Source organism: Seriola dumerili, unplaced genomic scaffold (genome assembly GCF_002260705.1).
Source record: "Seriola dumerili isolate Sdu_G_001 unplaced genomic scaffold, Sdu_1.0 BDQW01000468.1, whole genome shotgun sequence".
Lineage (NCBI taxonomy): Eukaryota > Metazoa > Chordata > Actinopteri > Carangiformes > Carangidae > Seriola > Seriola dumerili.
In genome coordinates, this window is record NW_019174723.1 from 4,257,801 (window position 1) to 4,283,425 (window position 25,625).

Consider the following 25,625-nt stretch of genomic DNA (forward strand, 5'->3'; position numbering starts at 1 on the left):
TTTAGTATATAACAATTTATTTAAACAGTAGCAATCTAGGATATTTGGTCCCCTGCTTTTAAAAACAACAGTACAACATTATTCAGATCCAGTTGTAAGTCGTCAAAATGGAAACAAAAGAGCAAAGAAGTGTATTTTTTTCTGTGTGCATGGCAACTGAAAGTAAAGTGACAGATTTATTTTCTACAGACACTGTCCAAAACTCACCAAGCCCACTATTTATAAAAATGGAAAGAAGAAAGTGTTGTGTTTTCCCAAAACAGTGCTAATTGCTCTCAGCATGCCCAATAAACAACTACATGAAGAGACAAGAGACACATTAGCTGTAAATTTCCCACATCTTGGTTTGATAAAAAAAAAAACCCTGTAGTTGGTATTCATAACGGATTACGAGGCATCCAATGAAATTAGAAAATTACAACAGTTGTGTACACAAAAATAAAACATCTATTCTATGTGTCACAACCTTTTTGACATTTCTGTTCTAAAAATATTCATAACATGGGCCGTGATTTTAAATATTGGACTTTTAAAAAAACAAATTATGTCGGAGCGACACGATCTCCCAACAGTCTTGTAAAAACTATGTAGTAGGAATGGCTTTAAATGTTTTTGAAAAACAGTTAGAAGAGGCACAAATAAAGAGCTCAGTAGAGTTCACACTAGACACTGCAGCAGTTCTCTTTTAAGAAGAGAAGAAGAAGAATACGTCTAAAGAAAGAGGGAATGTTTAGAAGTCCTGTAAGCGTTCATGATCATCTTGTTGGCCAAGAGGTTTATACATCCTCTTCCCCCTCTTCGTCCTCATAGTATCGGTTTCGTTTGATCATCTCCTCCACCGTGAGGACCTCCTGCTGTTCCTCCCCTTTGTCATCCACCTCCTCGCTGTCCCAGAATCCCACATCCTGAGACGAGCGGCTGGCCTCCACCTCTCCCTCAGGAGATGAGATGGCTGTGGGCTCCGTTGGCATCTCCTCCAACACACCTCCATCTTCCTCCTCCATCTTCTCCTCCTCTTCCTCCTCCTGGTTCTCAGGTTCAGGTTGTCCCCTCGGAGCATGGTCTTCATCCTGGGTGAGATGATGGTCTGTCATGTCTTCACTCTTCATCTCCCCCTCCTGCTCCTCCTCTCCTGAGCTGGTGTGAATGTCCACGCAGCTGTCTTCGGTTGGCGTCTGGCTCTCTGACGACTGGCCGCCGTGCTGCAGCTCCATGCTCGAGGGTTCAGGGCTGAGCTGCCGGTCGTCCACAGGAGGAGGTGGACTCTGTTTTCTGGCCTCAGGAGCAGGAGTGTTCCCGGTTTGTCCTGCCAGTGTGAAGGGCAAGCTGCGCTCCTTCAGGGAGGAGCTGCGGCGCAGGCCGGGCATCTCTCTGGCCTGTTCAGGGGGTGAGGAGGGGGATTCATCCTCTGGTGGCCACTTGGCTTTGATGGGCTTACCAGCAGAGCCCCCATCAGCGGTTGTTGTGGCTCCACTGTGGCTGTCCTCCGGCTCTGTGCGCGGCGGCCAGGAGATTTTCAGCCGGCGGGTCTCGGTGGGTCTGTCAGCCTTCTCTGATGATCCCTGTCCCAGAGCCTCCATAGTGGCCATCAGCACGTTGACTTTAGCCAGCGGGGAGTCCTCCACGCTGGGGCTTTCCAGGTCGGAGGCCGGAGCTGGGCTTGGGGTCTTTGGCTTGGTCTGAGTGTTTGACTGTGGCGACGTCTCACCTCCCTCACCTTTGCCCTCCCACAGCTCTTTGTGGGGCCGGTGGCCGAAACCCTCGTCGTAGTTGCCCTTGGCCTTGAAGAGTTGGCAGAAGTGCGGCTTGCAGTAGACGTTGTTGTGTAGGGAGGCGTAGTTCGCCAAACTACGCAGGAGAGGAATGAAAGAGGGAGACACAGTTAGGGACTGTATGAAAGAGGGGGGTACATACATCATAGACTCTGTTTGGTGTCTTGCTTCTATGTAGACATAGACAGACATTATTATGGCTTTTTTCATTAAGACAAACAGTACGTGTCTTTTACGTTAACAGTGAGTTACAATGGAAGAGGACTGTTGTTCATTCACAGGATTTTGAAAATGTGTCGGTCATACAAGTCTTAATTAATGACCATCACCACACACTTTGTCTAAAGGGTTTTTCATTTATTCATCCATGTTGTTGGCTTGAATGAAAATTGAATGAATGAGAGAGAGGTCAGATGCTTATTGTGGTTACTTTTGCCCCAAGGGTAAATAGATCTGATATGAGAAGAATCTCCTCAGCAACAACTGGCTCTTTCATAGTGTTTCCTAATTTTTTTAAACAGATTTTATTTTCTTTGTGCTCGTGATAAAAAGATTATAATAACACATTTTTGTGTTAGTGGCAGAACAGTTCAGACTTGTGCCATGTTGGCAGTGATATGGACATCATTTTTATTTAATTTTTTTTTTGCATCATCCTCACCTGAGTTTGGTGTTGCAGTGCGAGCAGCGGAAGCAGGAGCTGTGGTAAACGTGCTGGTTGGCCACCAGCCTCTCCAGAGGATAAACTGTCTTCAGACACGACACACAGGTCTCTCTCACCGGCAGCCGGAAGCTCTGCACACACACACAAAAAAAAAAAAGTTAATTCATTCATTCACACATAAATCGTCAATATGTGTGTTAAAGTGAACAATGTGAAGGTTTCCTGTGATAACTTACTCTGGGAGTCTTGGACTGAGACGAGTCTTTCTGATTAGAGGATGCTGGGGTGCCAGGACCAGAGCCTGTGGGATCACACAATAACCAGGATAAGAAAAGGCAGTTACGACTTCTGAACACTAGAGGGAGCTGTTCTCGTGTTTAATAGAAGCAGAGCGTTGGACTTTTCCACATAAACTTACATGTAGATGCTCAGGAATCCATAATAAATCAATGGATAGAGTTTAGAAATTAAACATGACTCCTGTTCTTATCAAATGATTAATACTACAATAATACTGATACTAATTAGTACTAAATGTACTTTATGCAGTGGATAACAGTATAATGTTATGGATAAAGGTTTGAGATGAACTCCTACAGACTAAACAATCAACCTCACGTGCTTAAATTTTGCCACACTTAAGGTGTTTTTCCATGAACATCTACTCTAATGAGAACTCATTACAGGAGAAAATTCCTATCATCTAGAGTCATATGAAGACATGGAAACTTAATTACCAGCACTCTCAGCAGTAAAAGCTTTCCTGCTGTTTGGCTCAGACTCTGGACTCTGTAACAAGAAGAGAGAAGATGTGAGAAGAAAATATCTACATCACAAACGGCCACATATTTTAATGTGACAGGCTTTACATTTTGTTAAAGTCAGACTCCTCACCAAGTCCAGAGTGCACGGAGGGACGTTCTCCTTCTGCTTTCCACAGAAACTGTCCAGTTGATCACTCTGAGAGACACACAAGAGACGAGATATGATGTTGAGAGACAAATTATAAAAAACACTTAAACCCACAGTGCTGCTTCATACATGACGAACTTTCATCCTTTAAAATTTGATTGTCTGAGCTTCTTAGCTTACACCACTATGCTGAGATGAATCTTGGCTGCCTCCAGTCCAGAGTTAGTTTGGGTGATTGGATTTGACTAAAGCACAAAGCAGTCACCTTGAAAGCTTTAGAGCCTCTTGTGCCTCGGTGTGCAAAGGGAAATATTGAGAGATAAAGCAGTCTTGGGGCGTCCTTGTGGCCTAGGGGTTTCAGGCACTGACCGTGAAATGCAATGTCCCTTTTTTTGAGTTCGGCTCAGGACCTTGTGCCTCTGTTTGCAAAATCATAGATCTGATCGTAATCTGTCTTGGTTTTCCCGAGCTACATGAAAATCAAGATCAGACCTCCTTCAGTCCAGAGGGCAACGGGTGGTAACGTGTGTCTTCTGCATGATCGATCGAATGTATCGAAATCACTCGAGACGATTTTTCCTGACGGTTAATACGGCAGAGAGAGCAACGTCTAATATCAGTGTAATTTCATTTTTACTCATGTAGTTACACTATGGGAGGAGTAAAGATAACATATGCATCTTGGAGAGACTGATGCCTTTATGCATTTTCAACATCTGGCGAGTACGCAGGTCAAACCACCTCCTGTGTTGGTCTGAAATGTGTCTTGGTTGCATTTACATCTGGCTTTTTCAAATATCCAATAGCTATTCAATCTGCCTGGTGGAAAATCTTGGTAGGTTATGATAAGCATTGAGTGTGAAACACAACATTCCTGCTCTGAGTCCAGCCAGTGACCTTTGTTGCAGCACATTCCCCTCTCATTTCCTGTTGTCTCTCTATTGTCAAATGTATTATAAAAAGCATTAAAATGTCACACAAAAAAACTCACACTGACTGAGGTGGGAGGGATGTCCTGTTTGGAGATGGCAGCTTGGTAGAGGGCCATCCTGTCCCGGAGAGGAGTGGACTCTGCAAGACTTCCATCTGGTACAACAAAGCACAGATGTACACAATATTGAGATGTTGATGTCTAATGAATGTAAAATGACGCATTGACTGATTGTAATAAATTAAAACTTGACCACAGTTCATTATACCTTGAACCAAAAACCTCAAGAAATTAACATTTTCCAGTCGAGGTTCAGGTTGTTGGGTTCAGAGCAGATCCTTCAAACTGGGGTTTTGCAAGTAAAACTATTTCTAAACAAATTCAGCACAAATTCGTTTTACACCATCTGTATTTTTCCCACTCCATTAATTCCTGGGAACATCTGGTGAGTTCTTTGTTACAAGACAACTGTTCCTGTTCAGGACTTTTTTTTTTTTTTTTTTTTCCACCCGTCCCAGTTCAGACGGAGTGCAGGCTGTGCTGGTTAGTCATGCAGGCTGTGGACAGGAACACGAGGTCAGGAGTCGTGTGCAGAGAGGAGGGAAACAGGAGTCTGTCTCTTCCTGTGCTCTCTGAAGCAGTAGTCTGCTGATCACAGTTGTTTTTACAGCGGCCTGTGTCGTCACTTCTGAGATTTTCATTTCTGGGAAGGATGTAATCAATCCAGAGGAAGAGGACGTTGTTTGTGACTCACTGAACAGGACCAGAGAACAATTCTGGATGTGCAGATGAAGTGACTTAAACAAGGGTTTTGTAAGTCTGAGCCCAATACACAAGGCTACGTTTTTTCCCCAAACAAAACAGATATATTTCTCTTCACAGTTGTTTTCAAAAGCAGCTATAATCATTATTTTTATATGAACAATGAATGAAAAAGATGCCGTGTTTGTTCAAGGTATCACTCAAAGTGACAAATCCACAGATTATCACAATTCTGTTAAACCTCATCTCTGTAGAATATTTTAGTTGCTTTCAGTACATTGTTTTCAACCACAGTTTTCAGCGAAAAAAAAAAAAAAAAAAACCCTATACACTAGCTGGTGAATATAGTTGAGCATTTACCAGCTGAAGAGCCAGATAATGGTAGAGGGAGTTGAGACCAAAAACAGCTAAAAGAGAGCGAATATTGTACTAAGACTCATTGGGTGATCAGAAACAACACGACTCCAAATGATGATAACATCGCTCCTTGCAGTTTAAATTAAGTAAGTTAAAATGAGTCAAAAACAAGTGTGTATATTTTAGTTAACCTTCAACAGCTGCTTATTTACACACCCAACATACAGAGCAACATTCATATATTAACAATGGTATAACTTTCACTCTCGACCAACTGAGAAAAATATCTGTCTCTTTAGCTGCTAAATGCCAAAATGGTCAGAGAAGGATGATAGTTCTCTGTGGGTTTATCACAACGAGCGACAACCTTCACTTCATACAAAGTGTATGTATATACAGTATTTATAGGTCTAACAGATACTAATTTACTGCGGGTTTAATAATAAACTTTAAACCCTATTCTATAATATTAAACTTTTCTTAAGTGCTACACAACCCTTGAGTCTCGCTCTTTCCTCATTTTCTATCATCTCAAATGTGCAAAAATACATTAAAAATATATAAGTACCTCCTAGTAGCTGATCCATGTTGGCAGTGTTACTGGTGTTGCCTCTACTCGTCTGCTCTCTGGACACCTGATAAAAAAACAAACAAAAAAACAGATCAGTCAGGGGTGGTGTAGAAAATAAACACACACAAGGCAATAAAACAGAAGTCAAAGCACAAAATCAGCTTCAGTGTGTCCTGTGTGGCCTTTTCAAACACACCTCAGCACGCACACACACACACACACACACACACACACACACACACACACACACACACACACACGATGCTCACATGTTTCAGCGAGTGGAGCAGACAGCAGACTGGAAGCACTAGTGTCCATCAGGATGATCAAAGTGTAGAGGGATGAACAAAACGCAAAGACAAGAGGTAGAGTGGTGTGTGTGTGTGTGTGTGTTTGTGTGTGTTCGTTCAGTCCAAACCTCTTTAATCCCCTTATGAGCTCAGAGAGACGGAGTCTGAGACAGACACCCCGTCTGTCCACAGTCGCCAGCCAGAAAACAAACTGATCATTTCTCTGTCGTGGTTTTCAGACCTTCCATTTACACACCTGATAAACTATGAATATGATGAACCTATAATAATTCAACCAGGAGTTTTAGATAGATAGATAAATAAAGTATCTATCTATCTATCTATCTATCTATCTAAAACTCTGGCTTAGGACCTGACACGGGTCGTAGTTATGTACGATCAGTTTCTAAAGAACCAGAGCTTTACTATTCTTTCAATGCAGGATGGGTGCAGACAGAGAGGCTGTCACCATAAAAGGGGAACTTTAATATCTGATATTGATATACATCTTGTTGATCTGAGGTCACTGCAGCCGACAAGTCTCAACTCTCCTGCATCAGTCAAACCACTCCCACTGACAGTCATGCCAATCGCTGCACTGAGTCACTTCAGGTACAGATTACACGATAGGTCAGACAGTGACTATGACGCCTCGACACATTTAGCCTTCAGTCTGCGAGAGCCACAAGCGACTCGCCTTCACCGTGTCTCCAGCCCCTGTTCAATAGATTTAAAAAATAAAATCGTCTAATGTGTGGTTTTTCTTTCTGTGTCTGTGTTAGACTCGGTGCCCGGAGCTGCCGGCTGAGCGCTGATAGGCTCAGAGCGTCTGCAGGCTTCAGCAAGTAAAGTAGGGAAAGATTTCACAACAGAAAACAAAGCTGAGGTGAGTGCAGGTGTTACACACTGGAAAACAACAAGTATGGTTCAGACAAGTTAACGATCAGTGAATCATGGCTCAGCGCTGCATTTTTGGCTCCTTTTCATTACAAGTCTCTCAAACAACACATAACATAGCCCTGTGTTTTTAGACCAAACACAGCTCTGTTTTGTGCATTTAAAGCCTGCACACCTTTTAGCACAAGTAGAAAAGAGTGATAAAGTTAGAGACCTGTTTCAGTATTTTGTCAGTAACGAGCATCATCTAGCTAGGGTTAACAATTCATACCACAACAAGTAAGGAGCAAACCCCTGAGGACACTGAATTCAACACGGATGTGTTTTACTACTTATGAATTCAACTTCTAATTTAAAAAGAGGAAAATGTAACTACAAAGCAAAGCTATGCTGGTATTAGCCAGCGGTGGAAGTATTCAGTATTCAGATCCTCTACTTAAGTAAACATGGCAACAGCGCAATATAATCTAAATATAAAAGTAAAACTGCATTCACAGTTTTACACTGGTCAAAGTAGAGACGTATTTGCAGCAAAATGCAGTGAAGTATCTAAACCTAAAAATTAAATAATTTATTATCAGTTATTTTGTAATTATTGCTGCTGCAAACGACATTATGACAGCTGGCTGATATGGAGCTTATTTTGGCCATTTAATACACTGTTAAATATACTGGATATTTACTGGATATTTAACAATACATGTGTTCTGTGTGTAAAAGCTGCAAAGTCACGACGGCAGAATGAATCTAGCGTAGTAAACATTACAAAATGTAGAATATTTCCTTTTAAAAGATTGAAACAGGCTGCTGAAGTAGAACTATAACATAGAAATAATGTATCTAAATAAAGTATCTCACAAATGTATTTAAATACAGTGGGCTACTTGAGTAAAAGTACTGGGTTGTTTTCCGTTACCGGTATTAGCCATGCTTAGTTTAATTTAGCATAATCAAAATCTTTCAGGTGCTTATTTCAGACTGACGCAACAACAAACGGCAACGATTATCAACCTTTTAAATACACCATCCCACCTGTGGACACTTTGGCCTTGACTACTTTAGTCACGTTTTTCGTCTGGACTCAGTCTTCACACAATCTTCACAACTTGTCAGTTACACACTGTTTGAAAGCTCTTAGTTTCCTGATTCTATCTATGCAAATCATTTCAGGATCCTCATATCACTGCGACAGCTGTTGACACAGAACTGGTTTGGACTTGTGGCCTTGACTTCAAAGTGTTTTCCACACAAAAGCTACAGGCCCCATACTCTCCTCCAGGTCTGTGCCTCTGTAGCTTTGGTTCAGTATCTCTTCTACGCATTCTGACTTTGTAGTTGTAAAATTTAAAGAGTAACCTTTCAAAGGAGACCAGGGTGATGACTGTAATCACGAGGGTTAGAACAAAAGATAATGCGATTTGGGTGCATTACTGTATATTCAGGCTGGTGTCTGTTAAGGGGTTAAATCTTACAGTTCTGAACTGAACTTGAATCCTTCGATCAGGTGAGCAGTATGAGTATAACAGATGATGTCATGTGAGGGCGGGTCGGTGCCAAATCTGAGAGTGTGAGTCAGGACTGAGTTAAACATGACAGCTTGTTATCATGAATAATACACATGTATGACAAGATGCACTGACTGAATCGTAACTGTGGGCAGCAACACTAATGAACACTCAGACTGTAAGTGGGCTCCTGTCTGGCTCTGAAGAACAGAGACAAATCGCAAACAAAAGACACCACGACCACCACCACCACCACCATCATCATCATCATCATCATCATAATGAATCCATCCCCAAGGGTGGATTATCTTCCACAGACCGGAGGTGCAGCTCTGTAAAGGGGGGGAGGGGGGGGGTTGTCTGAGACTGGTTTGCATGTGTGTGTACATGAGGAGGGGGTGTAAACATGTGGGGGTCAGTGGGATGTAAACAAGCAGGCGGGCCATACGAGGCCAGGCTGGGTCTCAGGAGGCTGGATCAGCGGGCCAGACAAAGAATCTGCTGCTAATCCTGATACTATTAAAGCGCTCATTCAGACTGACAGACTGACTTGCAGTTCCCATCTCGACCCCACCCCTTCCCTAAACCACCCACACACACACACACACACACACACACACACACACAGTTTACCAAATACTCTACCCTCAAAACAAAGACCAAAGAGGAAGGCACCTACAGCATCAGCTAACAGCCTTTAAACACTGTAATATGCTCAGCCCGAGCCACACAGTAATACAATTCAAAGTGAGCTGACACAGCTGAAGGGAGCCACTGATAAAAGTAGCCCATGAAGTGGACTCTGAGGAGCTGTTTTCATTACAGAGACTTTGCAGCCATGCCGTCTAAAAGGCCTCTTTGAGCTGCAGTGAAAACATCCTAATCCAACAGAGAAGTCAACACAAACACAGAAAGTAAAAGCAGACAGTGTCTCGGGGTAATGAAGCTGGGGCCAAACAAAGAAAGCAAGAAACACCACATGGACGTATAAAATGAAAAGCACCATAGCTACCTCCTGCGAAGAAAGAAAAGGCGACAAGGGATGAAGAGTCAGCAGAGGGACGGAGGTGAAGCCAGGTCTGAGGTTGAGTTTGATGGTGTGACTGAATCCAGCAGTGACGGGACTGAGCTCCAGAGGAGAGAGGCACAGACTGAGCAGAGCAGCCCAATCTGGCTTATGGCAGGGGAGATGTGGGGAAGGGTCTCTGGAGACTGTTTTGGGGGGAAGCAGGAGGAGGGAGAAGGGAGGAGGAGGAGGAGGAAGATAGACTGGGTGGGATAAGGAAAAGGCGACAGGGAGCAGGTGTTCCTAGGGGGGCTGTTCAAAGGGGGGTGTGGCCGGATGAAGGTGGGGACGATGACAGGAGTGGAGGCAAACTGTGTCATGGTTTTATGTATGGGTAAGGGACCCCCCACCCCCTTACCCATCTGTAACACTGGGTAAAGGAAGGGTTAAGGCTTTTTTTTTTTTTTTTTTTTTTTAAAACTGTGTCATGGTGCTCTGGCTTCAGACAGAATAAAGCGGCAGGCGTACGGGGTGGGGTCATTTGGGACAGGGGGGTGGTGGTGGAGCAGCTGGTGGCGGGGGGGGGGGGGATTTGACAGTGGGAGTAAAGAAGGGAGGGAAGGAGGGAGGGAGGATAGGTGGGGCCAAGCAGGGGAGGGTTCAGAGTGCCCCCCCGCACAGGGAGGGGAGTGGATGGAGAAGGGTGTTAAACTGATGAAGGCTGGAAATATCACCAAGAAGATGCGCGAGACAAAGCAACACACTTGTCATTTATTCCCGTGTTGGCCCTCTTTTTTTTATATCCTAATAATGATTTATTCGCTTTTTACCTTTTTCATAGTCACTCATATCCTAATAATGATTTATTCGCTTTTTACCTTTTTCATAGTCACTCCACTGTAAGTGGACGAATTTATGTGTCTATTGGGCGCTGGTAGGAAATGGGTTTAGAACCGAGTTATGTATTTATTCATAAACTCTCTTTGTCTTTTCTCACCTGTTGACCTGATGATGGTGCTGGGGGGGAAAGTCAGAGGATCATCAGAGTTATAAATTTTCTTTGTCTGGACACTGTGAGTGTCTGTGGAGGTTGAGGTTTTGATGATGTGTTGGAGGGGGAGAGAGAGTTGAGAGAGAAAACAGCTAGACAGAGGAGTAGGAAGCGGACAACAGATGATTGATGAAGGGGGGAGTGGGGGGGGGGGGGCCTTAGGGGTGATGGTCACATCAGCTGTCTGCAGTCATGAGCCTGCCGACCATGACATCATCTGCTCTGCGACGAGAAGCTCGACAAAAGAGAAGCAGAAGGCCCAGCTTAGGCTTTACAGTGGAGGCTATTGTATAAATCCCTGGACAGTGTGTGTGCAGGACTGTATAGATCCTGTTTTACTGCTCGAGGAGTTCCCCAAACAATTCTGCCTTTGGTAGGAAAACTATGCAACATGCTGTAAAAGACTCTCCAAATCCCTCCAACTCCCCAGAGAGCTGCTTGATCTCACTTTTTAAAAGCCCACATAGGAGGTCAGGTTTGAGTTGCATGAGGTGGTGGGAAAACAAAGTCTTTGTTGGAACAGCACATTTTAATATTTTTCTTTGTTGGTACTGGACCTGATGAAATCTCAACAAAAACTATCTGAGGTTTAACGGATAATCCGGTGATATTATATATTTCTCTTATTCTCTACAAATCTCATGAAAAGACCAGAACCAGCAATGAATTTAATTCTAACAACAAGTACGGTCTGTGCAGCCAAAGCCTGATAAATCGTATTCCTCCATTGTTGTCCAAAAACTGTTGTGCTGTTACTGAAGATGTGAATATTTATAAAATATGCCACAGATATAAAGTTTAGTCTTTTAAAAAGGCTCCGCAATCTCTATTTACTGCAGCAGGACAATGAGTGTGAAACAGACAATAAAGTACAATGTGGCAAAGCAGCTCTGCTCTATCCTGGAGAGAACTCAGGTAGAAGAATAAAATAAGTTTTTTTAAAACTCCAGCACATATGAATCCTTCGTGTCTATGACACTGTTTCAATCCTCTCATCTAACTCTCAGCAAGAAAATGAATGAATGCATTTCCCAAAATGTCAAACTGTTCCTGTAAAAACTACAGTGCCTTGATGTTTTAGGAACCTTATGAAAAAAAAAAAGAAAGAAGAAACTTTATATTTTGTTGCTAATTTTGAAAGATTTACATTGAGAGCCACCGATTTTTTTTTTATGGGATTTGTTGACGGAAAGAAAATATTGAATATCATCATCCTCATCCTTTCAAAAGATCATCGCATGATTGGTGATGGGTAATGTCTTAGACTGTTTCTCTGGAAGACTTAACAGGAACCCCCCCCCCCCAAAAAAAACAAAACAGCAAGTTCCTGCTGTTAAGATAAAACTTCACGGTGATGGACGAGCAGAAACTCTTAGGAGTGACTGTTCGCCTGGGGAGTTGGCTTGGAGTTAGCAGAGTGTGAGCGGAGGGGCTGTCTGCTCACTGAGCTGCTCTAATGAGGCTGCTCAGATCCACAGCTCACAGAGTCAAACAAACTGAAAATGAAATTCAAAAGAGAAGATGTTTGCTTTCACGTTTGTTTTGCTTTTACTCCTTTCACATGACTAAAGCTGTGAGAACATCAAACCTAAACCTGCAGTAACTGATTTCTTTTTGCCCACCTGGGGGCAGCAGTAACAAGCTGGTAACACAACACTGCCACATTCTTAACCGTTAAGATGAGTAAAGATTTATATCTTCAGTAGAACCGAATGGGCATGGAGCTGAGACACACAGGGCGGAGAGGCTGGGAAGTATTGCGAAATGGAGTAAAACATTGTCTTTTTCTTTTCATGGCATGTTGTTGACAATAAAAATAGAGACTATTGACAGACCTATCCTACAAACTACACCCACGACTCATCTGAATCTACTTTTAAAGTTGTATATTCTCAATTTACCAGTGTCAAAACCTTTGAGGAACTACATTTAGTTCTGAACCACTAACTTTAACCTGTAATAATAGATGTTTTCGGCCACTTGAGGGCAGCGGAACCAAGTTGTAAACACAACCGTGACATATTATCACCTTTTAAGTGGATATTGTGACAGTTTTTCTGAGAAAACAGGAACTTATTTACATATTGAGCAGTTATGAAGCAACGTTATCAGTCATTTGGAGTCATGTCTGTGTCCACCTGGTGAATTTAATACAGTATTCTCTATCTTTTACCTCTGTTTTTGGTCTCCACCAACTCCTGAGGGAAATATCTGGCTCTTTAGCTGCTAAATGCTTCACTATGTTCACCAGCTAACTGTGTGTCTGCTTTTTGGTGCTGAGCAGGTATTGTACAGTAGGTTTTTTTTAGATCTTTTTCACTGGAAACAGCTGCCTGCTGCGGCTGAAAATGACGCTACAAGAGCAGTGACAGTGAGCCGAGAGAGCAGAATGGCAGAAAAACCAAAAACAATGAGCTGAAATATTATATAAAGCACTGTAGACCTGAGAGGAGCTGCAGAGTTGAGTGACCATTCTTTGTGGGTCACTTCACAGCGACCGACAACTTTCAATATAAAAATATTGATCGAGCAGCTTTATTGAAAAGTATGCTGTGAGCAAAATAGCACCAAATACACTTAACATCTGAAATGAAGTGGAGTCTACAATAGCTGAGGTCAGGCTGATTCCAGGTCAGCAGGCTGTATGTGATCAGTATGCTTCTTAAAACCTGAAGCCTGACTTGTAATGTTCTCTTCCTGTCATAAACGGGTGCTCTGTGCAGGGGAAGCACAGCATGGCCGTTGTTAACATGTCACACCTTGAGTATGAGCACTTTACATTTTACATGCCTCCAGGAAATGCATGACTGGACGTTAAATGCCTCCACTTTTATGCTCCACAAGTAACAATTAGTTGCCCCCGGGCAGAGCATGACGCAGAGCTCCAGTCACTGATGCTTGTCGAGAGGATGTGCAAGTCAGCTGAGTGTGTAGGCGCTCACATGTGTGTGTGTGTGTGTGTGTGTGTGGTTGTGTGTGTGATGAGATGGAGGATGGTGAAGACAGGCTGCACCATGTGACTATAGCATGACAGCACTGGAGGGATCTGACCTCTTTGAGAACAAACAGACTTTCTTTCCCCCTTAAACTGAAACTAATCATGATCCTGTTTTGTTTGAGATGAACTAAAGACTGTGAATGCAGAGCTCATTAATGTCTGAATCCATATTGTTAAAGTTAGAGCAGCGCTGAAATGCAGAAGTCATGCAAAGAAAAAAAAAAAAAACAAACGAAAAAACTTAAATCTGCTTACACAAGCCTTCAGCTTACCGTTGCATTTGCAGCATGTTTGTTTATTTGGTTGTGTTGCGAGTATTTGCAGCACGTGTTGTCAAATTGATGAAGATGTTTTTTGAATTTGTTTGCGTTTTGTTATTTGCATGTGTTTTCTTAAGCGGCAGTGTGTTGAGCTCTCAGGGCCACCGTATAACGGTCCTTTACAGCGTTATAGTGCGATATACATCATACTATTGGAATTATTACTGACACATTCATTTTTTTTTCAAATATAAAATCTCAGTCTGAAAAGTAACTAGTAACTGTAGCCATCAAATAAATGTAGTGGAGTAAAAAGAACAATATTTCTTTCTCAATTCTAGTCGAGTATGAAGTAACATAAAAATGAAAATGCTCAAGGACAAGTACCTCCAGATTGCGCTTAAGTACAGTACTTGAGTAAATGTACTTGGCTACGATTCTTCATGTGTCCAGTGAAACATGAGAACAAATTCCAAACCCTGCTGGTCGCCATCACTGATAAGAGAAGATAAGAGGAGACTTGCCTTGTCGGTCAGGTTCTCTCCTCTCTCAAACATCATCTTGAGGCTGTTGAGGGGGACACTCGGCTTCTCGCAGTCAAGCACTTCAGTCGCTGCCGCTGCTGCTGCTCCCTCCTGCGCCTCTGAATCTCTGCTGGGCTTCGCCTCCATGTCTGTCAGATCCTCGGGTCGAGCCGACTGGAGCTGGTTGGAGGTGGATTCACTGATCTCAGAGTGAACTTTTGTCTCCAGGTCAGTATCCTGATCCTCCCAGAGCGTGGTGTCTTGCAGGGTGTCAGACCGGTTGTCGATATGTGGCCTGGGTGTAGGTTTGGGGCCCGTTGATTGACTGATGTGGGTGTGAGGGTCGGCGTTGCTGAAGGGTGTGGCTTGAGTTTGGGCTCTGTGGCTGGACAACGGCTGCTGATGTTGTTCTTGTTGTTCCCAGCGTTTCTTTAAAACACTTAGATTCCCAGTGCGCAGCGTCGGGGGCAGAGGCTCCGCAACCTGCAGAGAAGAATAAGCACTCAGCTGCTATTTACACAAAGATCCTATTCAGTCTGAGAATCTCAGTGTATTTTAATCCTGGCTCCCAGGCTTGGTTGAAATATAAGGCTGATATTATTCAATTTTTTTTTCTTATTGTGACACAACTGTGTTTCTCAATACTTTCTTACTTCCTGTCTGTGGCTCTCAGCTTCGAGCTCATTTATTCATACTAAAAAAGTTCACATCTGTCCCCTGAGTAGGATTCATACGTTCTTCTAGATATGACTCAAACTAAAGCTGAGACTTTGCACTTTAATGCAACATCCATTATCTTTTTTCAAATTAAATGAGCTGAAGCTCAGAACCAAGAGATCACAAAATGTGCTACTGTCCAAAGACTGGACTGTATATCTGCAAACACAACTGAACCTAGGTCTGATGTTGGACTGCGGCTATAAATTATTCTCATAAGATACTCTAATAATTATTTTCTCAGTTAAACTGATTAATTGTTAAACCATAAACAAAATTTTTCAGTTCTAAATCATCAGGTTGTAGCTCCACCAGGCATAGGCCTGTAACAAATGTTGTGTCTGTTCTTTTTTAGATTTGGGTGTGAATAAAACATAAATGTCAACATAAAAGTAGATTAATCGATTATTTGTTTATAATATGTAAGAAAATGTGAAAGATAACCATTAGAATCTATGAAACCCAAGGTGAGGTCTTCACATTACTTGTTTTGTCTGACCATCAGTACAAAACCCAGATATTCACATTAAGGCTAATCACAATATTATCAAAGTTGCAATGTGGCAATTTTTGGCAAAGGTAAAATGCGTCACAACACACCATTATAAATGAAGCAGATGTAAGGGAACATGTCCCAACAACAATCATCATCAACACTTTTATATATTCTTTTCAGTGAAATTTAAATTTAAAAAAATTACCATTTGCACTGAAATGTGACTCATATCTGTCAAAATAATCGCGATATGTTTTTTTTCTACGTATCATTCAGCTCTTTATCACATAAGTTAGAGTAAAAACACTGACAGTTGATAAACTAATCAGCTGTGGTCACATGCAAACAGGCTATCATGCAGTACAGTATATGAATATGAACAAGTATTTAAACAGAGTAATGACAAAGCAGCAGAAGATCCCTCCCAGCCGCACAAACACTTCAGCTATAATGACTCACTGTTTCTAAGGCTTTGGTGGTGAAGACACAGACACTGAGGGATGCTTGCCCCTCTTTGAAACAGTTTTTAGTTTCCTCAGTGAATGCTGGACTCACGCCACCTGATCCTCACACTGCTGAATGAAGCTTAAAAAGAACACTAAAACTCAATATAACACCGGCTGCAAATAAGTTAAACTAAATGTTAGCGTTGGTGCGAGCAAACTAAGTCACAACACTTTAAGCTATGGAAGGAGAAGAAGAAGAAAAGACAGTGAGGAAAGTAAAACTGAAACAGCACAAAAGACAAAGAGCTGTGAGCAGCTCAGCATGCATGTCTATAAACCTGGATCTGCTGGGTGCAGAACAGAAAGCCAAAAAAAAAAAAGAAAAAGAAGAGCTGGAAAAACTTTTTTGTCAAAGTAGAGAGTTAAAAACCTGAGAGAGAGAGGCGGATGACCCGGCTTGTCCAGTTGGCGTTGTGTGTGTGTGTGTGTGTGTGTGTGTGAGAGAGAGAGAGTGTTTGAGTGTGTGCTGAGTGTGTCTGCTGGCCGGCTGGAAATGCTACAAGCTGTCCCAGATGTGAACGCCTTGAGAAGTGATCAGAGCAGCATGAAGTAACTAGCCCACCCCCTACAACACAGAGGGGGAAGGAAGGAGGGGAGGAAGCAGTGAGAGAGCAAGAGAGAGAGAGAGGGAGAGAGAGAAAGGGAGGGAGTGAAGGGGACGAGGGGTGGGGAAGGGAGGGAGAGAAAATCAGAAACAGAGACGGTCAGTGAGGGAAAGAGGGAAAATAAGTCCAGGAAATGAGAAAAAGGTAAAAGGGAGAGAGAACTGGAAACCTTAACAGAGGGTAAAAAGAGCTGCACAGTGACTGAACCAGGATAAATAATAATCTTCTGATAAGCCTTCATGACTGGCGTCTACATCAGACCTTTATTTAAATGAATGAGGCAGAGTAACACCTTTGACTACCTCTATTGTCTCTTACTGTTTTTACTTTTTCTACTGAAAAGGTTGATGCTATAAAACCTTCATTAATTTACTGAAACAGCAAGAAAGAAAAACTTAGAGAGACGTTCAAAAGAGAACATGATAATCTTAATAAAAGAACATTTTTATATAATGTTCTGCATTAAAAACAGGGAAGTTAACCGTAGTTGCTAGCATGGCTGTAGTTAAGAGTCTATAGCCAACCATGCTAGCAGCTCTGTGAGGCTGCACTTAGCCTCAATGGTGCTTTGAGCTAAATGCTAGCATTAGCTTGCTTACTTGCCCACAATGACATTGCTAACATGGTGTTGTTTAGCTAGCAGGTATGTTTACTAGGGTTCACCTGCTTAGTTTAGTGCATTAGCATGTGAACATTTGCTAATTAGCACTAACAACAAAGCTCAGCTGCGGCCGATGGGAATGTCATATACAAAATATTACCAAATATGTACTTTAATTAGATATTACCTGTTTTATACTGTTTTCTTGTTATGCTTTTTACTTCCATTTTTTTTTTATGCGTATTTTATTTCTGTCAAGCACAGTGAATGACTGCGTGTGATAATGTACTATCCATATAAAAATTTGTCTTGCCTTGCCAAATGTTATTAAACCACTGTGGTGGTAAAGAACTGGAGCAATTACAGTAAAATGTTGACCTGATGATGGCGCCGCAGGTGAAAAGTTAAGATAATTCAGTTTTGACCAAACAACTGATATCGCAATCCATAGAACAAAAATAAAACTATGAAGCCTCAGAATCCAAGAATATACAGTGAATGTACCAATTCATTCAATTATTATTTTCATATCCAAGCACACCAATAGTCCAACTAAAAGCTTTTTACCCTAATGATTAATCAAACGTGTTCCAATAAACAAGAGGCAGATAAGAGCGTAGCTCAGCTAACGAGGTGCAACAACAGACAGACGTTCTTAACATATCAAACACTGGAACATGAAAAACATTTATTTCCAAATTTGGAGATTTATGAGATCAAAATCCCCCTACGTCTTAATCAAAATAAACAATTTAAAAACCCTGTTGCAATTTTTCTACTCTCTCTGATGAGCAACACATCTACTACCCGAGACTGTACCCCACTCCTCACCTACCTCACCCCTCTAACCCCCTGCTGTGCTCCATCCCTACAGAGACGGCACTAACAAGCCTCCCGACACAGATCAGGTGGGACGGAGGTGTCTCGTTACCACTGCTGCATGACAGCAGATGCCATTGTTGCTCATCTACTTTTACTGGAGCTCTCAGCTTGATGCACTGCTGGTGTGTGTGTATGTGTGTGTGTGTGTGGGGGGGTGCTCTGAACAACAGATGTCTCACCTTCACATTAATGTCTCTAAGATAAAGCTCCTCCAGCCTGAAAGTGTTCGGCATGTAGATCAACAGGTGTGGCATGAAGCCGGGCAGCTGTGTGTGTATGCGACAGTGGAAGAGCTGGAGCGTGTGGCGAAAAGCAACTCAGCACTTTACATATGTGTAGTTTTCAGGTACTTGCACTTTACCTGAGTATTTCCATTTCCACTATTTTACTCTATTTAATTCCTAAATTTACTAACTTGCAAAAACACTAAGAGGACAGTGAGAGAGATAACAGTCAAGGCCAGTCTGCGCAACACCGCCCTGAGAAATAAATAAATAAATAAATAAATAAATAGGTAAATGTATAATAAACCTGTGGTGGTGGACCATTGGTGTACAGGATCTTTGAACTACACAACAGTTTATAAAATTGTTCAAATTAGCTTTACCTCAACCAGCTACATTAAAATATTCCTTATATTTTAATGCATTAATAACAAAAATCCACCATTATCTATGTCCAATATGGAGCCCCAGAAGTAAGAAAACTTATAATTTGTCGTACGAAAAAAATGCCAAAAACGAGGTGCAGTAATCGTCAGAGCTCCAACGATTAGTCGATTAATCAAATAACAGAAAATTAATCTGCGACTATTTTGATTGTAATTTTTGACTAAAAATTATTTTTAGTAATTTTTAAAGCAAAAAAATACTTGCTGTTTGTAACTTGTCAAATATGAGGTTTTGGTGCTTTTCTTAGTTATACATGATATTAAACTTAAAATCTTTGGATTTGTGGCTGTTGGTCAAACAACAAGAGATGTCTGCAGGCGTTACCTTTGTTTGATTATAAAGGGCATTTTTCACTATTTATTTCATTTTATATTAAAAAGTGGCAGATTAATGAAAAATAAATGTTTCAGCTCTAGTAATTTTACACCCTTAAAATGCATAATTCTGCATGAGGAGTATTTTTACTTTTGATGCCATAAGCACATTTTGTTTGTAATACTTATGCACATTTACTCAAATTAGTAATTTACTTGTACATGATCTGAATACTTCATCCACCACTGTTAAGGAGTGAGTCTGTGTGTGCAGACAGGACATATTTCATAGTGAATACAGTACTGACCGCCTTCTTCTCTGTGTTGCCCTCCTCTGCTGCCATCTGATACCTTGGAAAGGGAGACGAATGTTGGGACAGACAGTTAATGAGAGGACACTGATGGAAAACAATGACAAACAAAGTAAGAAGCAGAAGCATCTGGTGCTGCCCTTCCCTGTTATACACACCCAGGAAATTAATATGAAATGTAGCTTCTCCTCTCCAGAGACTTTAGATGATTTCATGTGTTACAGTTATTCTGGAAAATCTTCAGCCCACACAGAGGAGTCAGTCTTTTGTCCATTTCTGCTTCTACACCATTTTAAAACTTGTCTCAGGGAAAGATCTTTGCCTCAGTTACTGCGCGAGCCTGAGAAACAGTCCAGGCGTTTATACTTTACAGCCTTAAATGACTAAAAAGGTCAAATGTTTAACAATATAAGGTCAACACTGGCTTTTATGTGAAGGGAAAACTAACTACAGTATTTTCATTACTTTTGTAAAATCAATAGATTAATAAATAATTTATTCATATTCATTCATTATTTATCAGTCAGAGTTTTAAGAGATGAATCTGCCAACTATTTTCTAGATTAATCAATTTCATCTTTTAGTTGTTTTATCAATAAAATATCAGAATCTTGAAAATATCCAGAACTACTTACATGACAACATCCAAAAGATATTCAGTTTACCATCAGACATGATGATAACAAGTGAATGTTTGGCATTTTAGCCTGCAAATGATTAACAGATTATCATAAAAGATGATTAAAAAGATTAATTTTCCATCAGTTGACTAATCAGCTAATTGCTAATTGTTGTTGCTCTAATGCATTTTAAAAACCTGATATGTGAAATCTTGGCAGCAAAGTTTCGTTATTTTATTTTAATAATTGACAAACAATTGAACAATTATTTGCTTTTCAAAAGTTTATCATACTTTTCTGTCACTCAAATGACAATTGATCATTGGCAATCATTGATCAATGATTTTTTTTTTTTTTTACAAAATAATTTTTATTTTTTTTAATTTAACTAAAACCTGAAATCAAACAGCAGTTTCTTCGCACGTTTTATCCAGTTATGTTTTGTTGTAATTATTTCTTTATTTAAAAGACCTCCCTATAAATAATCTTATCAGTGCAGATATCATGAAATCCACATGTATATTTTTAACATTATATTCTGAAATGTTTTCCTGGTTTAAAATCTAAATACGATCTCAGACGTTTTCCCACCCTGCACAGAATATAACTCTAATAGTTGTTTATCATGGAACTACTGAATATCTGCAAATGATCCTAGTTATGAAGGACTTTGATAGGAAAAAGACGATCATGTCACTGTGAGAGCAAACTGTTTGTCTTGCCTCTTTACTATGAGACACTAATATAAGAACAGGTGAATTTACTGTAGACTGTGTATCCTTGACCCACAGACACAGAGCAGTACTAACTCCTGGTGGTCAGATGGGGAAAATACAGAGAGGAAACATCCTACCATGAAACCACCTTGTCAATTCACAATTTAGTAACTTGATTTATACTGTAAAGGTGTGAGCCCTGGGTGGCGGTTTGCTTCTATAATGGATTCAGCTCAGTCTTACTCAGTAAAATCTGTAAAGCAGAGACAGAAACACAAGTGGACTAACTGGTCAGGCCTGATGGTGTGATAATCTTTTTAAAAAAAAAAAGAAAAAAAAAAAGAGGAAACTGGAAACAGCTAAGCAGTGAGAAAATGTCGTGAGGGATACCCATGACCTCATTTCTGATCAGAAGTGGAAGAGACAACTGGGTGAGACGGCGACTTATCTGCTGAGTGGCTGCTGGTAAATTATTAAACTCATGGTCACAGCCAGAGGCAGAGAGAGAGAGACAGAGAGAGAGACAGAGAGAGAGACAGAGAGAGAGAGACAGAGAGAGAGATGAGGTGAGGTGAGGTGAGGAGCAACTTACTTGGAGAAGCGTTCTGCGATGGCGTTGTTTTTACCGCGGGCAGAGACAATGGACAGCTCCTTGGCGGTGACCCTCAGTGACTGGGACGCCCACTGCCTGCGGCTGAAGGGAGCGACGGAGGCCATGTTTGTCTGAGCGATCAGTCTGTCTGTCAGTTTTCCAGGAACACAACTCTGAGAGAGGGGGGGACACGATGTTTATCCAAACAGAAACAAAACTGAGGCAAATAAGCACATGTACTGTGGTGCGCTGCTGAGTCTGCTTCCTTCTCCTCTGCTGCTTTAACACCAGCAGGCTGAAGCAGAAACACCCTTCCTGTGCATTTAAATTTTTATGACACCCTTGTCACTCTGCTGAATAAATGTCATACTTGCCCTCTTTGTACAACTGGCTTTAGATTTAAAAAAAAAAAAAAAAGAAAAAGAAAAGGGGTGCCAGTTAGGCTTTTAGACCAGCACAAAAACTCAGCCAGACATCAATATATTTTGTCAGACCACACATTTGACTGTGTCACCGCTGCAGCACAGCCCCGGTGTCTGACTCAGAAAGTCAATAGAGCACGTCACACAGCGATTGACCATCTGTTCCCTGTGTGACACAGCTCTAACTGAGCCTCCAGGGCGACTACCAGCGGATATGACAACTGTTACGCATGCATCACACAAAAACCCTCCAGTATACACACACACACACACACACACACACACACACGTCTGTACCTGCCTGCCTCTTCTGCTGCAACTTCACAGTCTCGAGGCCAAGGGGCGTGCAGACACATGCAGCCGCAGTGTCAGCGTCAGCTTACAATAAATAACTGTCATCTGTGAGTTATACACGCTCCGGATAAATTAAACAATGAGGTCGATGAAGACAGAGCCTCCGGGGTCTCGACTCATCAGCTCGACGTCACTCAGCAGGTGGGACTATTGTGGGACTGATTAGGACCGGCTCATTCATTTCTACAATACACTTTTCCTTGAGTTATGTTTTCTGAACCGAAATGACACAGTGACACAGTATTTCAACATCAAAAAGATGCATTAAGGCTGCTTGTCCACAATTAAATATTATTTTCGCTGCTGATTACTGCAATTATTATTTTGTCAACTGATTCATTGTCAGGGCTACAAAACATCAGAAAATATATTTTTTAAAAAACTGCCTCAATACATCAAAATCTGGCATCTTCATACAGCCACTTTTATCCAAACAACAAACCCGTAGATCTTAGATTTTCTTGCTTGCTTTATTGCTTGAAAAGTGACTAATCAATGATTGCATGTTGAGGGATGTTGCCTAATTCCTGGGATACTGGCTCATTCATTTCTACAACCACGAGAATGTGAGAACTATTGCTTTCCAATCAAGATAAGCTTCTTATCTGAGGATTTAGGCTGAAACGGAGCAGTGAAAATGCCCAATTTGATAAATGTGTTGTTTTATCAGACCAACAGTCCAATCCTCAGAGATATCCAGTTCACAAAGACTAAAAAAACAAAAACAAACAAGAAAAGCAGCAGACCCTCACATCAGACGCTGTAACCATCACGATTTGATAAATTACTCAAGCAATTAATCAAATTGTCAGTGATTCATTTTCTGTCGATCATCTAATCGATTATGTGACTAATCGCTTCAGCTACAGGAGGTACAGTCTCTCACATTATCACCACGCTCAGCATCACAATCGTCTGATAGTGACTCTGTTGAGGGCAGCTCAGGTCACCTCTGCCACAAGGTTTACATTGCAAACAAAGCAGCATGTAAAACTGCTGCAGTCTATGCAAAGCTTGGTCTCATCCACACTATCATCGGACAGCGAGGTTCAAAGAAGCAGAGCAGCCTCGCTTTTAGACTTCAAAGAAACACACAGTGAAGAAGATTCAAGTTTCAAACAGCTTAACCTCACATTTTTAACATCATCAAGTCAAAATAAAAGGAGGATATAACTACAGCAGCAGTGGATTCACAACAACCGCACCTACCTGTGACTCTCTCAGCTGTTTTACTCCCTGACGCCTGTCTGCTTCACAACTGCACTGCTTGCATATTTCCTTCTCTTTTTTACTCTTCGGCTGCTTCCACCAGTGCCTTTGAGTGGACGGGGAAGTAGGAGGAGTCCCACCACTCACATTTAACTCCTGTCAGCCAATAGTGAAGCAGCATTCACCTCCACCTGGCAGGTACAAGCTCTCCCTCCCCGTCCAATCAGCAACACCGCTGGGTTCAGTGTGACTAGGAAGCTTGAAGGTATATGGTAAAGCTAGTGTGAGTGTGTGTGTGTGTGTGTGTGTGTGTGTCCGTGTTCAACAGTATGGCAGACAGGAGGGGGAGAGAGGGAGAAGCAGGGGGGTGGATCCCACAGTGAATTCCTGGAAGCTGAGTGAACTGCAGACTCCTGGCTGCCCACTTTCTCACAAGGTCAAGGGTTTAGAGGATGTGACTCATTCGCGATTCTGACTGACTGCACTGAAAAAAGGAGAGGAGGGAAAAGAGGACGATGTGTTGCTTAAAGATAAAGTTTTTACTTGTTAATGAGAGGAAGAGAAATCACCGTCTAACCTGTTAAGTCTCACGTTTTTTCTTAAAATGAGGCATAAGGTGCTTTCACATGCTAGTGTTCCTCTTCCCTGTTATTACTAGAGCTGAACAGAAAATGATCTGCCATTAACAAAAATCAATGATTTGTTTCAATCATTCCAAACATTTTCTAATTAGCTTCTCTGATGTGAGGATATACTTCTTTATTCAGTTTTATATCACTGAACTCAGTATGTTTGAGTTTAGGTTGATCGGACAAAACAAGATGTCTGAAGACTTCACCTTCATGTTTTCACAACTTTCTGACATTTTACAGTCTAAACTATTAATCGATTAATTGAAACAATAATCAGTGCCCAATAAACAATGACGATTAGTTGTTTGTTATTAGTAGCATTATGATTCATTATAACAGGGTCTTGGTTAAACAAAGTTTCCTTTGGTCAACAACTTAAAGCCTGAAGAAACATAATGACTAAACCAATAAAATAACTGTAATCATCAGTATTTCTAAATCTGCAGTAACTGATTCTTTAGCCATCAGAGTCCTGAACAGGTCCAACTTTGTAAACCCGCAGCCGCCAAACTCAGTATAGAAACTGACTCATTACCTGCAATAGTTTCTAAATCAAAACGTGGACCCGACCCTCATCCAGGCGTTGCATAAAAGCTGGTCTGAGGTTATTTGTCCTTTTACACTGGTTTTAGATTTTAAAAAATAAACTGTGTCTTTATTTCATTCTCATGTTTATGTTGCTCAAATTAAAAATACTACATTTTTAGACACATGAAATCAGCAAATTCCCACGTGAGAAGCTGGAAGCAGCATTTTTCTGACTTTGATGATTATCAAAACAGCTTCAAATTAATTTTCCAGTCGTTTCAGCTGTATACGCAGTTTTATTCACCATGTTAACTGAGTAAATTCTTTGTTCTTCTCCATGTTTGATGTCTGAGGTAGAGCACTGAGGCCTTCTGGGATAATCAGACTCCAGCTTTGTGGTGGCACTAAAGACCTTCAGATCCACCAGTGACAGGTCTCTCACAGTGAGTCGGTCTAATCCCAAACACATGATGGCTGTGATTCTTTGGCTGTGGAGAGGGACTGCCCTCATCGTACCTTAGAAATTCCCAACAACTACATTAGGGATTCCTGAGAATTTCAAGATAAAGGCTGAAGTTGGTTTCATTTTCACTCACGGTATTTACAGCAGTCAGAACTTAAATTGAAGTCAGTTTTTCTTTCGCTTGCTTTTTAAAAACGTCAGCGCTTCAGCAGAAGAACGATGAGATGGGAGTGGAGAGAAGCGGTTTCAGATATCCAATCTCATTTCCAGGAAATTTGTCTTTTAGATCAGTAATCCATTAATCAACAAGACGATCGCCAGAAATAAAAAAAATAAAAAAAAACTCCAGTTTCTCCAGTGTGAGAATTGCACTGTTTTCTCTGTTTTATACCATTATAAACTAAATATCTTTACATGTTGAACTACTGTCAGATAAAACGAGACATTTGAAGATGTCACTTTGGGATCTGTGGAGAAATTTTCCAC

At 41.3% G+C, this 25,625-nt stretch overlaps 1 protein-coding gene across 2 annotated transcripts; it reads right to left on the reverse strand.

Annotated features, from left to right (window-relative positions):
- Positions 1–23,793, reverse strand: lima1 (LIM domain and actin binding 1). Of its 2 annotated transcripts, none has more exons than XM_022763200.1 (11): positions 23,517–23,793; positions 21,532–21,704; positions 19,601–19,643; positions 14,501–14,983; positions 5,967–6,033; positions 4,346–4,434; positions 3,331–3,396; positions 3,174–3,225; positions 2,673–2,737; positions 2,434–2,567; positions 1–1,848 (listed from the first exon to the last, which is right to left on the reverse strand). In XM_022763200.1, exons 2-11 carry the CDS (start codon positions 21,654–21,656, stop codon positions 777–779), a joined length of 2,196 nt encoding a protein of 731 aa, XP_022618921.1. In that variant the 5' UTR covers positions 21,657–21,704; positions 23,517–23,793; the 3' UTR covers positions 1–776. The 2 variants fall into 2 exon arrangements, with proteins under 2 accessions (XP_022618921.1, XP_022618920.1); XM_022763199.1 differs by having other exon boundaries at positions 4,340–4,434; positions 23,517–23,792.
- Between the last annotated feature and the right edge of the window lie 1,832 nt (positions 23,794–25,625).

Bases quoted from the DNA above. Each gene is read 5' to 3' on its own strand.
- lima1 (XM_022763199.1), bottom strand. From the start codon at position 21,656: ATGGCCTCCGTCGCTCCCTTCAGCCGCAGGCAGTGGGCGTCCCAGTCA. The intron at 3,397-4,339 runs GTGAGTTTTTTT...TGTGTCTCTCAG, and splicing joins TCCCTCCCACCTCAGTCAGT to AGTGATCAACTGGACAGTTT. The intron at 1,849-2,433 runs GTGAGGATGATG...TCTCCTGCGTAG, and splicing joins CACTGCAACACCAAACTCAG to TTTGGCGAACTACGCCTCCC.